Source organism: Tursiops truncatus, chromosome 3 (genome assembly GCF_011762595.2).
Source record: "Tursiops truncatus isolate mTurTru1 chromosome 3, mTurTru1.mat.Y, whole genome shotgun sequence".
Lineage (NCBI taxonomy): Eukaryota > Metazoa > Chordata > Mammalia > Artiodactyla > Delphinidae > Tursiops > Tursiops truncatus.
This window is the reverse complement of record NC_047036.1, coordinates 132,683,804-132,699,056: the sequence shown is the minus strand read 5'-3', so window position 1 is coordinate 132,699,056 and position 15,253 is coordinate 132,683,804. Positions and strand designations below refer to the sequence as shown.

At 45.7% G+C, this 15,253-nt stretch overlaps 1 protein-coding gene across 5 annotated transcripts in view; it reads left to right on the top strand.

Moving 5' to 3' along the window:
• The window catches only part of ADAM19 (ADAM metallopeptidase domain 19), a 90,927-nt gene that overhangs the window by 20,267 nt on the left and 55,407 nt on the right, over positions 1 to 15,253 (top strand). For 3 of the 5 annotated variants that reach the window (XM_033853513.2, XM_033853511.2, XM_019924825.3), the window contains exon 4: positions 13,822 to 13,900. The exons of 1 other annotated variant lie outside the window; for it this stretch is intronic. In XM_033853513.2, the coding sequence (XP_033709404.1) occupies positions 13,822 to 13,900 (79 nt within the window). Of the gene's footprint in view, positions 1 to 13,821; positions 13,901 to 15,253 lie in introns of those variants that run through there. One more of the 5 variants, XM_033853514.2, reaches the window with a different exon arrangement.

Here is a 15,253-nt window from a genome sequence, read left to right as displayed (position 1 = left end):
CCAAGTTTCCCAACACCACTTGCTGAAGAGACCGTCTTTTTCCCATTGTATATTCTTGCCTCCTTTGTCGAAGATTAATTAACCGTAGGTGTGTGGGTTTATTTCTGGGCTCTCTATTCTGTTCCATTGATCCATATGTCTGTTTTGTGCCAACACCATGCTATTTTGATTACTGTAGCTTTGTAGTATTGATTTCAGCAAATATTGATTGAGCACCTGTGTGTAAAGTCCTATGCTTGGTGCTATAGGGAGCAGATGCAAAGACCATATCCTTGCCCTCTGGCCCTTTACTCTCTAAGGGAGAGAAAATGCTCAAACAGCATAATCCGAGGTTGGTTACAAATTTACTTAATACCGTTAAAAGTAAAGTGCTGAGGGGGCGATAAGGAAGGGGGAATTTCTCCCTGGGGGTTAGAGAAAACTTCCCTCAGGAGGGTACCTTGCAGCTCTGTCTTGTGGGAGCAAGGAGGGGAGGCTTCGGATGAGGGAGGGAAGAGAGATGAGTGGAAGAATGAGAAAGGAATTCAGACTGAGAAATTAATATATAAATATTTGGTCTGGATCTAGGGGAACCAAAACTGGAGTGCTAATAAGCTCTTAGGAATTCAGGATTCCAGCTAGCCAAATCATTATAATTCAGAAGAGTGGTATGTGGCAGTGGGAAAGGAGTTTCTCTCCCTTCCACAGCTGGGCTACCTGAGGATTTGAGTGGCTTAGAGTTCAAATTTTTTTGTTCTCTTATTTTTGACTTTGAGTTGGGCTTTCTCTTGCCTCTGGTAAAACCATATTGTCAGAGAGGTAGATGGGGTATTTTTAGGAAAGAGGCTTGAGGTGCAATTTAAAGCTGAGCTGTGTTTTCTGCACCTCGGATGAGAAGAAGTTCTTCCCCAGCCCCTCGCCGTCGAAGGGAAATTTGGGCTGAGCCCAGTGGGTGGAGGTGTACCTGGCGGATGGAGCCGTGGACTGCAAGGGGCTGAGCCCAAGGCCAAGATGGCTTCTTCATAACTCGGGGAGTTGGGGGAGTCTCCTGAGAAGCAGGGTCTGGTGGGCAGGATGGATCTACATTAGGACTTGGGAGATGTGCTGAAGGTCCCCCCTTCCAGACCTCTGTTTTCATCTTCAAGGATGTGCCTAGGCTCTTCATGCAGACTCCCTGGAAGCTGGATTTCTACTCTCCAACCTGTGTGCTTAGGACATGGAGCGTGATCATCCCCGGGGAAATGTCTACAGGAGGAGGCCAGTTCTGAGGCCTCTGGACTGGTTCTGTCCCGAGAATGAAGCCACGTTTACATTTTGCCCAGGAGATACTCTGATTTTAAGAATGTAACCTTTACTCTTTCTCTATTTAGAACTCAGTGACATACACAGACCTCTGGCTGATACCTTGGATGCTAAATGAATAGGCTTTTGGGCACCCCGGAGCAAGTTGCAGGTCTTGCTCAAACTCAACTGGGAGTAGGTATTGGGTCAGAGAACCCGTGGTTTTTCTGACAAGAGTCTCCAGTGTATTGAGTCTCCAGGGCTTGAGCTCTGGGTTACTCATTGGGAATTCTTAACTTCCTTTCTCTCTTACCTTCTCTTCCTTCATTTAGCAAATATTGTGCGTGCCAGTTTGGTGGCTGGCATTGGGCTAGGTCCTGGGTATTCCTGGAAGAGTAACGGCAAGCAAACACAGCTTGCCATCATGAGGCTTAGGGCTTAGTGGAGGAGAGAGATAATCCAACCATTACTGAGCAGTCTGGGACAGGCTATGTTGGGGGAAGTAGAAGGTACCATGGGAGCATGGGGAAGGGGAACCTACCCTGGATTGAGGGCCTGCGAAGGCTTCTAGGAGGAAGCGAAGTAAAAGGAGAAGTAGGGTGGTGGTAGAGTTGTGGCTTATACGAGGGGGATGGGTTCCACGCAGGGCAAGTAGCAGGAACAAAGGCTCTAAGGCCTTTGTTGATGATGAAAAGATGTTCTTTGTGGTTAGAGCAGAGAGCAAGAGGGACGAAGGAAACGGTGAGAGAAGAGGTTGTCCAGGTAGGCAGGGGCGAGTCCTCGAAGGGCCTTGTAGGCTCCTTAAAAGGATTGGGTGTGTATCTTGAGGACAATGGGGAGCCGATGAAGAAATTTTAAAAGCCAGATAGTGACAGCATCCAAAGTGCATGTGAGAAAAATTACTTAGACTACAGTGTGGAGGATGGATTGGAAAGGGCAAGACTGGCGATAGTAATAAGACCCATTCTAAAGCTTTATTTTAATCTGAGGGGGTAATTATGGTGATCTAATATAAGGAAGTGGTTGCAGATATGGAGAGAAGGGGACAGATTCCAGAGATACTTATAGGGTGGAATCATGGAGACTGGGAGATGAGTTGGATATGAGCTGAGGAAGGGGATGGATTCAAAGGCCAATCTGAGGTTCCGGGCTTGAGTAAGTAGCAGGACAGTGGTACAAGTCCCCGTGTTTGTCCTTAGTTTGTGGTGGGACCTCGAATAAGCCACTTCTTAGATCTTTAGTTTTCTCATTAGTTGAAGGTAATAATCTCCAGTCATCAACTCTGGTGGTGGGGAATCCACTGATAAAATCTATGTGACAAGTAGCATCCTATACTCTTTCCGTGACCCTAAAAGTCCTGGCAGAAGCGAAGTCTGTCCTTACCCTGGTTATCTCTGTAATTTGCACCCTTACATAGACTTCCCCCCTTATCTACAATTCTGAGCACTTGATTGATCTCCCAGGAACTGGAGAGGCCTCGCTGGGGGTCTCCCTTCGGGTTCTCAAACCAGCTTTTGTTGAAAACAATGATATCATTGAGTGGGTGGAGCTGGGCCAGGCTTTCCTGAGTCAGTTTAAGGAGAAATGGGTCTTTATGACTTCTGTACTTATGGCTCCCTTCCAGTCCTCTCCATGGCTCCCATGTGCCCCACTGCCCCCTTTTCCTCCTTCTTTTACCCCCGAGGTTACGGGTTTGCAGGAAACTGGCGGCCCCCACGTTTTCTCCTCTTGCATCAGTCTCCCTGGAGAGAGGTCTAGATGGGCCAAAGAGGCTATAATGACTGCATTATATCAGGCTTGGTTTCTTTTTCCAAGGCCGCCCCCCTGCCCCCCTTCCCAGGAAAGGAAGGACAAGTCATGGAAAGGGATTCCTTTGGAGGAAGACTGGAGTGCTAGAGAAGGAGGAGATCTAAGTGTTGGGAAAGATGTCAGACCCCTTGTGTTCTAGAAACTCTTGATCTCTTATCGATGCTGGCTTTGGGGCTTGGGTAAGAATGTGAAGGTTAAACTGGCCTTTCAGTTATGTGGTGATAGGAATATGGCTGTGGAAGAGGAGATCAGCAGTGTTGAGGATACTGAGTTCCTGATCCCTAGGCGGCCCTTTCTCTCTGTGCTCAACATACGCGCATGCGCGTGAGCACACACGCACGCACGCACGCACGCACGCACAGGCACCCCTCCTCCGAAGCTGTGTAGGCAGCTTGTTAGGGGAAATTGGAAGTTGATTGCAGCTGTGGTTTGCAGCAGTTCTAGGAAGGAAGGAAGATAGGTTGTAATATAGAGACTTGGTTTCTAGGGACCAAAGAGTAATACCTACCTTCTGTGTGGCCTGTTAGTGTTTGCAAAGTACTTTCACAGATGACTTTGGAAAGGAGGCAATAATTTTCTGTCTTCCTTTTTAAGTTCTCTGCTGGGTACCCTGTAACAAAAGAGAAACAAACAAGTTTATTAACATGTATACATGGGAGATACCCAGAGAAAAATGAGTGACACAGAATTGAGGCTTCTGTAGCATCTTTAACAAAGAACAATAAGTTTGTAGAGAAATGTTAGGAAAAAGGAAAGAGGTTTTAGGCTTCTAAAGGCCGTACACTGTGGGAAGGTAAATATTTGGGAAATGATAGATAAAGGCTAGTTTTTAAAGTTTGTTGTGTGGATTCCTCTGGTGCCGTCTCCAGGCTGACGGGGTCTAAAGTTGTCTCTGGTGATTAACTTTTGTCCTTCCTGGTAGAGAGAGGAGGAGGGACACCTTTGAGAACTGATGACCCGCTTTTAGGCAAATAGGAGGGCAAGGAGCTTTTCTTGTATCTGCTTCTTCTCAGTTGCCTTCAGCTCAGAATGATCCTTATGCTAAAGTGGCATGTCTGGGGTGGCATAAGCTGCCGCCCTTCAGCCTCCTCTCATCTTCATGAGCGAGGTGCCATGCGCAGGGCAGGAAAGCTGTGCTTGCCTCCTTCACGTCCCCCAGCACAGTGCCTGGCACATGATTGGCCTCCATTAAATATTTGTGGAATGGGTGTTCCGAAGAGGCACTGCAGCTTGGCCAAGAATCCAGAGCAAATACATGATGAATTCAAGCCAGGAGGAACTTGGTCTTCCCAAGGCCATGTGCCCCGCAGTTTGTACCATATTATGCTGCTTAAAAAGCGTTCATTGATGAGTTTGCATGAACATCCTTCCTCTCTGCCTTTTGGGAGTGTCTGGATGGCCTAACTCTTGGCTTATCTACTGCTGACGCTGATGTTTAGGTAGCTTTCGTTCATTTAGGCTGACGAGTTTAGAAGCCAAATATAATTCTGTGATGTTGGGAAGTTGCTTTTCCTCTTTTTCAAATTTTTCATCCATGAGAATGGAATGGGGGTAAGCACTGAACAGAGAGGGTGACATGTAAAGATTTTTTGTTGCAGTAGACTCTGCCATTTATTCAGCAGTCCCCCTCCCCTCCAAAAAAACTTTATGGGAAGCGTATGAGGCAACACATAGAGTGAGGGAAAAGCTGAAGAACTAGGGCTTGAAAAGGACAGGGTCTAGGAATTCATAGAGAGTCTCTTTGAAACTGAGCAGGACCCTGTGGGACTCCCGGGCACGGAGGCCTTTTTGTTCCCCATTTCTTGTAGGCAAGACTCCAGCCTCCGTGACCTTCCCTGAGTTCCAAAAGGCAGATTCGAACAGCTGCTAATCAAGGGAGGAGCAGCCCAGAAACTGCCTGAGGCGAGATTAAAGGGACCCGAGAAGCTCATCAAGATTAGGAGACCTGAGACCTGGGATTAAGGGAGTGCAGGCCTGTGTGTACACCCTGATCTTGTCAGCGACCCCACCCTTGAACCACTGTTATAAAACCCCTCATCAGATCCAGGTTGGGGACTTCTCTGGTGGCGCAGTGGTCAACAATCTGCCTGCCTGATGCAGAGGACATGGGTTCAAGCCCTGGTCCGGGAAGATCCCACATGCCGTGGAGCAACTGAGCCCGTGTGCCACAACTACTGAGCCTGCGCTCTAGCGCCTGCGAGCCACAACTACTGAGCCCACGTGCCTAGAGCCCGTGCTCCACAACAAGAGAAGCCACCGCAATGAGAAGCCTGCGCACCACAAGGAAGAGTAGCCCCCCACTAGCTGCAACTAGAGAAAGCCTGTGCGCAGCAACGAAGACCCAAAGCAGCCAAAAAAAAAAAAAAAAAAATCCATCCGGATTGGGATACATGGTTTTCAAGTGTAGGAGCCTGCTGTGGTCCCCTTTGCCTGGCACAGCAGTAACACTATTCTTTCTACTTCACCCGAAACTCTGTCTCTGAGGTTCGATTCAGCATCAGTAAGCAGAGGCTGAGATTTCAACATCATCTTCAGGCACCACCAATGGTGTGTCTCAGCTCCAGCCATTTTTACCGGTGTCACTCATCTAGAAATTCAGTGAAATGAGACCTGATTGTCCTGACTTGTTATGACTGACTCCAGATGGGCCCAGTCAGCATGCAGCAAGAGGGGAACATTTCTCTAAATGTAAATTTGGCACTGTTTTCCCAAGAAAGTAGCAGGGCTGCTGGGCAGTGCAGGACAACGTATGTCCACTACGTTCTAGGAGGACTTTCCAAGTTCTAACCTTCCTGACTTGTGCATTCACTGTGATTTGTGCTTTAGGATGCTAAGAAACATTGGTCAAGGTTTATCAGAGCTACTGGGATATTTAATCAGAGCCTAAAAGGGACCAAGAACCCACATTTAGGGTAGGTTGGTTTGTGGTCTTTGCTTTTTCTTTGTTTGCTTTTATTCGTGGGATAGCCCACCTACTCCCCTTTTTCTAAGCATATTTTCATAAGTCCTGTGATCTTAGAGATTTCTTTTCTTCACTTTTCCTGTGTCTTATCCCCAAAGTTTATCTGTACAACTGAACCATTGCCTCTTGCATTGGCCCTTCCCTTCACGTTAATCTGATAACTGTGGTGATTTACCAGAAACTTGTTGCTATCGGAAATGGGTTTGGTTGCTCGTGATAACTGGTTTCCACTTCTTTATTTTTCTCAGAAGTAGTAAACATAGTACCCCATTTCCCTGAACTGTTCTTATCCAATTCCAGTAAGTGCCTGTAATGGGTACTTTACAGGACACTGCAAAACAAACCCGTAAACTCTTCTTGGGTGAGCCATTTGGAGGGCCTCTCGGGTCCCTGACAGTTAAGCATCTTGATCCCAAGAGGTCAGCCCTATTTGCACAGAGAGGTTACTCCATCTTCGTGGAGGCAGCCAAGAGCGAGGCCTGAAGAGGATTAAATAAAGACCCTGCTGGTCAAAGGAGTAACCAGTGCTCATCCAAACATCCTTTGGTCGACAACACAAAAGCAAAACACAGGACCAGGGCCTGGTCGGAAGGGTGCCAGGTCTCGTGGGGACTGGGAGAAGATGTAATGGGATGCGTTTGGTGACAAGGAGTGTTGATTTAATGCATTGTTTGGACACTTCCTTAATAGAAGATTAAAGACAACATGCTTCGGCTTTATGCCAGGCTTGTGGGTGGCACCATCTTGCTTTGCGGCATTGCTTCTGGACCTGGGCCTCTAGCAGCGATGATGCTTGCTCAAGTGAGTCCTTGGAGTAGGAGGAGATCTCCTACTCTTTACATCAGGAGCAACCTTTAAAGTTCCGCCTTCCTTAAACTTTCTGTTCCCTCAAAAAGGAATGCCTCTGCCTGTGGGCCCCTTATTTGGCTTTAGGGCCATGCCTTTGGCATGTTGGTTTGTTTCCATTCCTTTGGAGTCAGAGGTGGAGTGAGCACTGCTTTGGAAATCTTGGTTCTGAGACAGCTTGAGCTGTCTCTTCTCCCCTTTTCTTTCTTGCTCTTTGAAAACAAAAGACAACAAAACACTACTTATTGAATTTGTTATTTTGTCCCAAATATGGGCAGGCACTAGCCATTACATGAGAATATCATTCTCTGCTTTTCAAAAGCTCTTCCCAATGTCTGCCTGTCCTGGGCATCACCATTTCCAACTGATAGAAAGGGAAACTGAGGTTGAATAGCTTGTGATGTGTATAGTATCACCTTGCTAGTTAAGAAATATGAATATTAAAATTTCTGAATATACCCAAAAGGAGAGAGACTAGTATTATGAACTCTCAGAAGCCCATTATCTTGGTTAACAATTACCGAGTTTTACCACATGTGCACATAGATAGTCCCGGAGAAAATGTTAACTGATATTTGTAGAAAGAAATACTTTATACTTTGCAAAGATTTCTTTCACATTTATTCATTTTATTTAGCAAATATTCATAGTCAGACACTCTCCTAACATTGTCTAGCAACCCTATGAAGTAGATTCTATTATTTCCCCCATTTTATAGATGAGAAAACTGAGGCACAGAGAGGCTAGCCGATTTGCCCAAGTTCACAGAACTCATAAACGTCCTAGCTAGTATTTGAATGTATTTTCTCATTTGATCCTCTCAGTGGGGCTGTGAGATCATAATTATCACCCTGTTCATTTTCAGTCTAGGAAAAAAAAACAGAATTTATGTGGCTCAAGTGAAAACAGTTCTCATACAAATACAGATAGTGAGCGTTTGTCAAAGTTTTGTTTAATTAATGGGGAACCAACAAAATGATAAAACTGGTTTAAAAATTGGATAGATAAAGGAAACATATATATTTTTTCAATAGTGAGGAAGGAATGCTGAGATAACATTGCTAAATTACATACAAAACTGGTTAATATTCTATGGGCAATAAAATCATAACCTTGAGAGTTATCTTTTCTGCTAGATGGAAATCATGTGTATCTCTATTGTATCTTATTAGGGTTTTACAAGTTAACATCTGATTTTACAGAGTTTTACAAGAGCTGCCCTAATTAGTTGTAAATAGTCTTTCAAAGCTACATTTCCCCCCATGGAGTCCAAAGAACCTTAGAGCTCCCAGAGCCTGTGATTTGACGGTGCTCTTGTATGACATTGAAAGGCATTACGGTGATCTTTTGCCTCATTTGCAGGGTTTGAAATGACAGTCATGTAGAGAGTAATGCAGCTGGTGCTCGAACCAAACCTTTCTGAGCCCGGGACTTTCCCTCTAGGCTGTGCTGATATCATCTTTAGATTTTGACTGGGTGCTTAGGAGGCTAGAACTAAGAAAAAGAATTAAAAATGTTAAAATTGGTACAGCGGAGAATTCCCAGAGACTGAAAAAGTATCACCTGGAAAAACTATTAAAAATATAGATTTCTGAGTCCTTCTCTAGAGAATGTAATTCTCAGTGGGGCTGGGATGGGGCCTGGGATTTTATATTTTTTAACAGCATTTCCGGGTGTGGTGTTACTGGGCTGAGTCCCGTTATGACAGCATTGTAAGTATAAGTGAGAAATGAAAGAGCCTTATGTTATCACCCGCATGGATGGACAGGGTGAGGGTGAGGCTCCTCCAGAGAAGATAAGAGGGACCAGCAAGGCTGTACCTCCCAAGCATCACCAGTGTATAAGTGCCCCCAATACTCCTGAAAGAGCTAGATATGGAGCAAGACCTGGGAGAAGGAGGAGTCAGTAAACATAGCCGCTGGGATGAGCAGAGTGCTGTTTGTTTATGCTGAGCATATCTGGGTAGGGTTGTTTTTCAAGGTAGTTTGGAAATTTTGACTTTGTCTTCACCCATTTGCTTATCTGAAGCAGCATGCTGGATGGGGCGATTGGACTCCGGAAGATGTTTTGCAAATTTTAGTCCTGCTGCTTCTCTCTCCCTAGAGGGGGTTTTAGAGAAGCTTAGAGAAGCATTTGAAATTAGTCTGACAGTGCGTAGTCCTTAAAGGGACGGTTCTGGATTCGAAGGCTGTGAGCCTTAGGAAAGGTGGGTCAGGGCTGTTGGAGCTGCAGTGTGTTTTGGGGGGTGTGGCTGCGTGTACAGTTACCAGGCCACCAAGGGCAATTCTGTTGTCCCTCCCTGGAGAGTGACCTTATGTTTTATGCCCAATATTTGGGGGACAGCTTATTTTCCCAGCTGGGATGCAGAAGATACAAAGATTCAGAAGATTGCTCGAGGACTTTGGGGTCTGGGCAACCTGAGTTTCACCCAAAGGGAGCACTGCAGTGCCGGCTGCTATTAGCATTGGGATGATGTGTGATCTCTGCTTGCCTGTGGGCTTGTGAGCCTTGAGGGCACGGGTGGGAGGCACTTCTTCAGAAATTGCTTTTCCATCAAAGCCAGAAAAAGGAGGGGGCAGGGTGGGAAATCTTGGACAGTCCTTCTCTCTTCCTGGATGCACATCACTCACAACTCGTTTCCTGAAAATCCTAGCACACTCCAGTGGTGAGAGACAGCTTCCTGCAGATCTGCTGAGCCAGCCCCTTGTCAGAGAGGAGATGAGAACAAGATGTGGTTGGAGAAGGGGTGGCTGGGCTGAGCTGGGCTGCTCAGTGGCCCTGCAGCCCTGTCTCTGAGGGGATAGTGTCTTTGGTGCCGAGAGCAGCGCTAAGGCACCACCAGGGACTGGAGGCATAGATGGGCCTGGCTTGGGGCGATGGGGAGCGTGTGAAAGCAGTGTCTTGTGAATCGGTACAATTGCACAGATAGTGGTGATGGAACATGACCCTTCCTTTTGCTTTTAGAAGGAAGGATGACCCTCCTGGTCAACATCTGCAACCGCATTTGGGGAAAGGGTTGTTATTAAAAAAAACAAACAACCCCCCCCCAAAAAAAACGACCCCTGACGTCCTTACATGTCTATCCTCTTTATCTTGCCCTGTGCTTTGCTTACCCCTACGGCTCTTCTCTGCATGTATTCACATCTAAGACCCAGGAGCCTCCTTTTTGTGGCATCACATGTTCTCAAGGCTGCTGTCATCACCGTCAAATTGTGCTTTGGACTACTGCTGGCAGTGCTTGAGTTTTATGCTTCTACCTTCTAATAGAGATGGAGCAGAGAACTGTTTAAAAAGTATGGTCTGGCCCAACAGACTTGGCTTTGAAACCCGGCTCTGACACTGTGCCGTGACAGCTTGGACAAGTTACAGTTCCGAGGTTGCAGTGTCCTCCTAGGCATGTTGTGAAGGTGAAATGCTTTCTCACTTAAAGGCATGTGAACTGTTTTGATGGCAACTTTTCAGGGTTTCTTAAGCTCAGAATGATCCAGGGTGTGGTGGAGGTAGAAGGGTGATGGAGGCTTGGGTAGTGAGACAAGTGGATATTTCTGAAGTTTGCCTGCTTTAAAAGTATGTTGAGAACTCGTGGTCTAGGGTAGTGGTTCTGCCCGAGACTCACTCAGAGAGTTATTACAACAACAGATGGTTGGGCTCCAACCACAGAGTTTCTGTGTGCAAGGACGTTTGCAGTGGGGCCTGGCAATCTGCATATATATATATATTTTTTTTTTTTTTACAATCTGCATTTTTAACTAGTTCCTAGGTGGTGCTAATGCTGCTGGTCCTGAAAAGGGCAGTTAGGTGGAAGAGCGAGCAGACTGTTTCTTGTAGATTCAGCAGACAAGAATGAGGCCAGTGGGTGCAGGTTACAGAGAGAGGTAGTTTTTGGTTCAGTGTAAGAACTTTCTCTAACTATTTTATGTGGGTGGTCTCAGGAGCTCCCTGTCACTGGAGATGTCCAGTGCCGAATGGCCATCTGGCAGATTCCTACACAAGGTAGAAGATTCATTCATTCATTCATTTATTCATTCATCCACTTTTTCCACAGAATAAACCTGCCTGGTACTAGGAGCTGGGGAGAAGCATTGAACAAGGCAGCCGTGCTCCCTGCTCTTAGGGAGTCCACAGTCTAGTGAGTTTGGCTTACTGATTCCTGAGGTCCCTCTCAGCACTGAGGCTCTGAGAGTCCTATGATGACAGTGAAAGAACTCCTGAATAAGAAGGTGCAGAAAGATGCTTACCCTTCTGAGGATGTGTGGCCAAGAAACGACAAGAATGTGGACTCTTCTGAGGTTCAGTCTGGATTGCTCTCTTTGGAGCATCTTGGTGTCACTGGATGAATATTCCCCCCCCACTAAGGCTCAGAAGAGGCTGGGAGTGTATTTTCCAGGAGTGCATTCCTGTGGGAAAACTCACGTCTCCCTACTGTCATCTAGGATGGACTGTTAAATTCTGAACTCCTGGCTCGCCGTCCATTATGCAGTCTGTGAAAGCAGACCAAGGAAATGGGCTGCAGGAATGAGCTCATTGTTTTTTCACCTCTCTCAAGTGATATACTGGGGAGTTAATGGCTGGGGGGAATTGAAAGGAAATAGGTAAATTCCACCAGTTTTTCTGGGTTCTTCTCATCATAATCCCTGTTGAAAGCAATAATGATAATCACTAACCTTTACTGAGCTCCACTCTGAGCCAGGACTGGTTTTAAGCTCTTTTCATGCATTATGTTATTTTACTCAGATGACAACCCTGTCAAGTAGAAGGGATTTTGCAGAAGAGGAAACAAAGGTTTGGAGAGGTAAAACAACTCGCTCATGGCCATAGAGACAGTACATGTCAGAACTGGCACTGAAACTTAGTCTCTCAGACTCCAGACCATGTTCTAAGCTCCTAGTATGCTCAACGACTCACTCATTCATTCATTCAGTAATTAGTTAACACATTCTTTCACTGAGTACATGTTAAACACCAGTATATACTGGTGAGCAAAACAGCTTGGCCTCTGTCCTCCTGGGGCTTACAGTTTATCTCGCTCAGACAAATGGGTGACTCTTCCCTTCGATCCCTGACTGGTTAGATGCTACGGAGGAAGAGAAAGGGAGACAGAATCTGGCAAGTTAGCTACTGACCCAAGCTTTCCATGTGAATTGGAGTTTCTCTACACAAGCTGGGTTTTCTGTTTTGCTTTGTTTTTACATCTCCCTGTTGGGTTTCTTTTCTTCTCGTCCAAGCCAGCACGTTGAAGGGCTTGACATAGTGCAAGAGACAACCCTTGTGGCATTTGCCTTCCGACTGCACTCTTTGGGTGGAGGGGAATCTGAGAGTCTGGGGTCCGGAACTTAGAGCCGGAAGTGACTCCGAGAGACTCTGGAGATCCTCTTCAATGACCCTCTCTTGTGGGAAATGTCACCTCTTACAAAACCAGGGTGGTCCCTGCAGGTCCCTTTGGCTTTCTATGCTGGCCTCAGCTTGTATCTTCTTATTTAAAAAGCAGTTTCAAATTAGATTTTCTGTTTTCAGAATAAAAACATGATAATTATTCTTTAAGATCAACCAGTTTTTCAGAAATATTATACAGCTTACATTGTGAACATCTTCCGTAATTCCCTGAGATAACCACCATTAACGACGGGCGTGCCCTCCTCCAGCTGTTGTTGATGCATGCACTAGTGTGTACTGCTGTTACTTTTTCATTAAAAGGGATTTAAAAAGTACATACTTTCCTGAAATTTATTGTCTTTATCTAACTCCATTTTAGACATCTTTCCACATTAGTAGATATAGATCCACTTAATTCTTTTTTGTTAGATTTCAATTTTTAGTGGTGCCTTCCATTACAAACTTTGCCCCCTGACCACGATTTTCTTTAGATTCGTTCTGCTTTTAACGTGGCTGAGCTAGTTGAAGCGTCCATTTGGCTCTTTTGTCTTTTAACTTTCAGGGAAATTCTAAAAGCCTTATTTGAGGTCACCTTGCCTTTGGTGAGGGATTCTTTTTTTTTTTTTCTTTTTTGCGGTACGGGGGCCTCTCACTGCTGTGGCCTCTCCTGTTGCGGAGCACAGGCTCCGGACGCGCAGGCTCAGCGGCCATGGCTCACGGGCCCAGCCGCTCCATAGCACGTGGGATCTTCCCGGACCGGGGCAAGAACCAGTGTCCCCTGTATCGGCAGGTGGACTCTCAACCACTGCGCCACCAGGGAAGCCCTGGTGAGGGATTCTTAACCCCAGCTGCAAGAGGTCTGTGGCAAGAGAGAAACCAATGTCCAATTTTAGGAAAGAAAAAACAATATTGGAAGGGTAACACGTAAAACTACCAGGTCTCAGGGGATCTGTACCACTAGGTCTCAGAAAAGATGGGCAAAGGAAACTCCTGGAACCCATGCAGCAGGAACAGGAGCAGATGAATAGTTCCCATTTGTTAAGTTCTTGCAGCATTGCTCCATTGGCTTGGCTCGCGCCGAGGGCCACCCTTGGCCAAGGCCAGGTAGGATTCCTTGATTGACAGTCTTACCAAAACATGCAACAGGGAATAGGGGTTCCCTTAAAGAAAAATTGGTGTGCTGATACCAAAAGTTGGTGGATACGCTGGAGAAATAATCAGTCAAGGTACACAATAGGGTCCATAGACCCTGGGAAATTTTGTGAATGTGTTTGCACATGTATTTTCCCAGGACCCAGAACGAGTTAAGATCTGAGATAACTGCTTTTGTGGTCAACTCTATCTGGTTGTGGCTGACTTAAGCGATGATCCCAATGAACACAAAGTTCATAACAAACTTCACTCTGTTTTTCTTTTTATTCCTTGAGCCGTTCCATAGGACTGCCTAGTTCCTTCTGTGTGGAGACGCTTGGGGTGGCTCTACCAAGTTTAGTTAGAATCACTGGCTGCTGTTCCCAGGACCGTGAAGTCCATCATCTAAGGAGACAAATGCCTGTTTTTATTCTTTTCAGGCACCTTTTTGCTCCAGCCTACACAGAAACCCAATATACTCCAAGTGGCAACCCTCGAACTACCACCCTGAAATCCGAGGTAAGTTCAGGTCAATATCTGTCAAGCAGATGCCCTATCCCAGACCCACCCCTAGGAAGTGAGGAGATGCTCAGTGGAGACAGTCCCTCCCCTGAAGAAATTGTTTCCCTGACTGAGACCCAGGGAGTGAGCAGGAGACACGAAATATGAATTTGTTTCGTAAGCGTACCCTCCCGTTTGCCGGCTAAAATGGTGAAACAAACAATATTTTAAACAAGTTGCATCTGATTAAAGTTGATATAAATCGTTGTGAAGCATACATTTTCTTTGCTTTATGTTAATTACCCACATACTAACAAAAGTTTAAGTAAGAGAAATGATTTACTGGTAATCCTGTCATCTCACCCAGTCGGGTGTTTGTTTTTTTTTTCATATGGACATGTAAGGTTTTGTACTCTGCCTTTTTTTTTTTAAGATGTTGGGGGTAGGAGTTTATTAATTATTTTTTATTATTTATTTTTGCTGTGTTGGGTCTTCGTTTCTGTGCGAGGGCTTTCTCTGGTTGTGGCAAGCGGGGGCCACTCTTCATCGCAGTGCGCGGGCCTCTCACTATCGCGGCCTCCCCCGTTGCGGGGCACAGGCTCCAGTCACGCAGGCTCAGTAGTTGTGGCTCACAGGCTTAGTTGCTCCGCGGCATGTGTGATCCTCCCAGACCAGGGCTCGAACCCGTGTCCCCTGCATTAGCAGGCAGATTCTCAACCACTGCGCCACCAGGGAAGCCCTGTACTCTGCCTTTTTAATGTGGTTTTAGGATGTGAAGATTTTCTTATTTTGCTGCTATCTTCATATTGGGTATTTTTCCCCTCCAAGTTGAGTTTGGCTGTTTGCACAGAGATTTGTCATTTAAAAAATGGTGTTTCAGTTTTAGTCTTTTAGTTTGCTCCACCACACCATTTGGTCACTGGTGGACATTTAAGGTCATGAATCATACGCATTTCATGGTTTGCTAGCTTTTCCTACAGGGCACCTTTTAGAATTTGTAGGATTAGAGTGGTGGTTCTCCACTAGGAGTGATTTTGGTTTAAATCATTTCTTTTCCTTAAATTTTTGTTAAATATGTTGGTAATGAACATAAAGCAAAGGAAATATGCTTCGTGATGATTTATACCAATTTTAATCAGGTGCAATTACCCTAAAATATTCTATTTGTCTCTTTGACTGTTTTAGCCAACAAAGGAGGGGACCCTTGGCAATTTGTAGGCACAGTTTGGGTTATCATGACTGGGAGGTGGATGCTACTGGCATCTGGTGGGTAGGGATGCTGCCAATTACCCTACAATGCACAGGCCAGTCCTCCACAGCAGAGAATTATCTGGCCTCAAATGTCAATAGTGCCCAAGCTGAGACATTCTG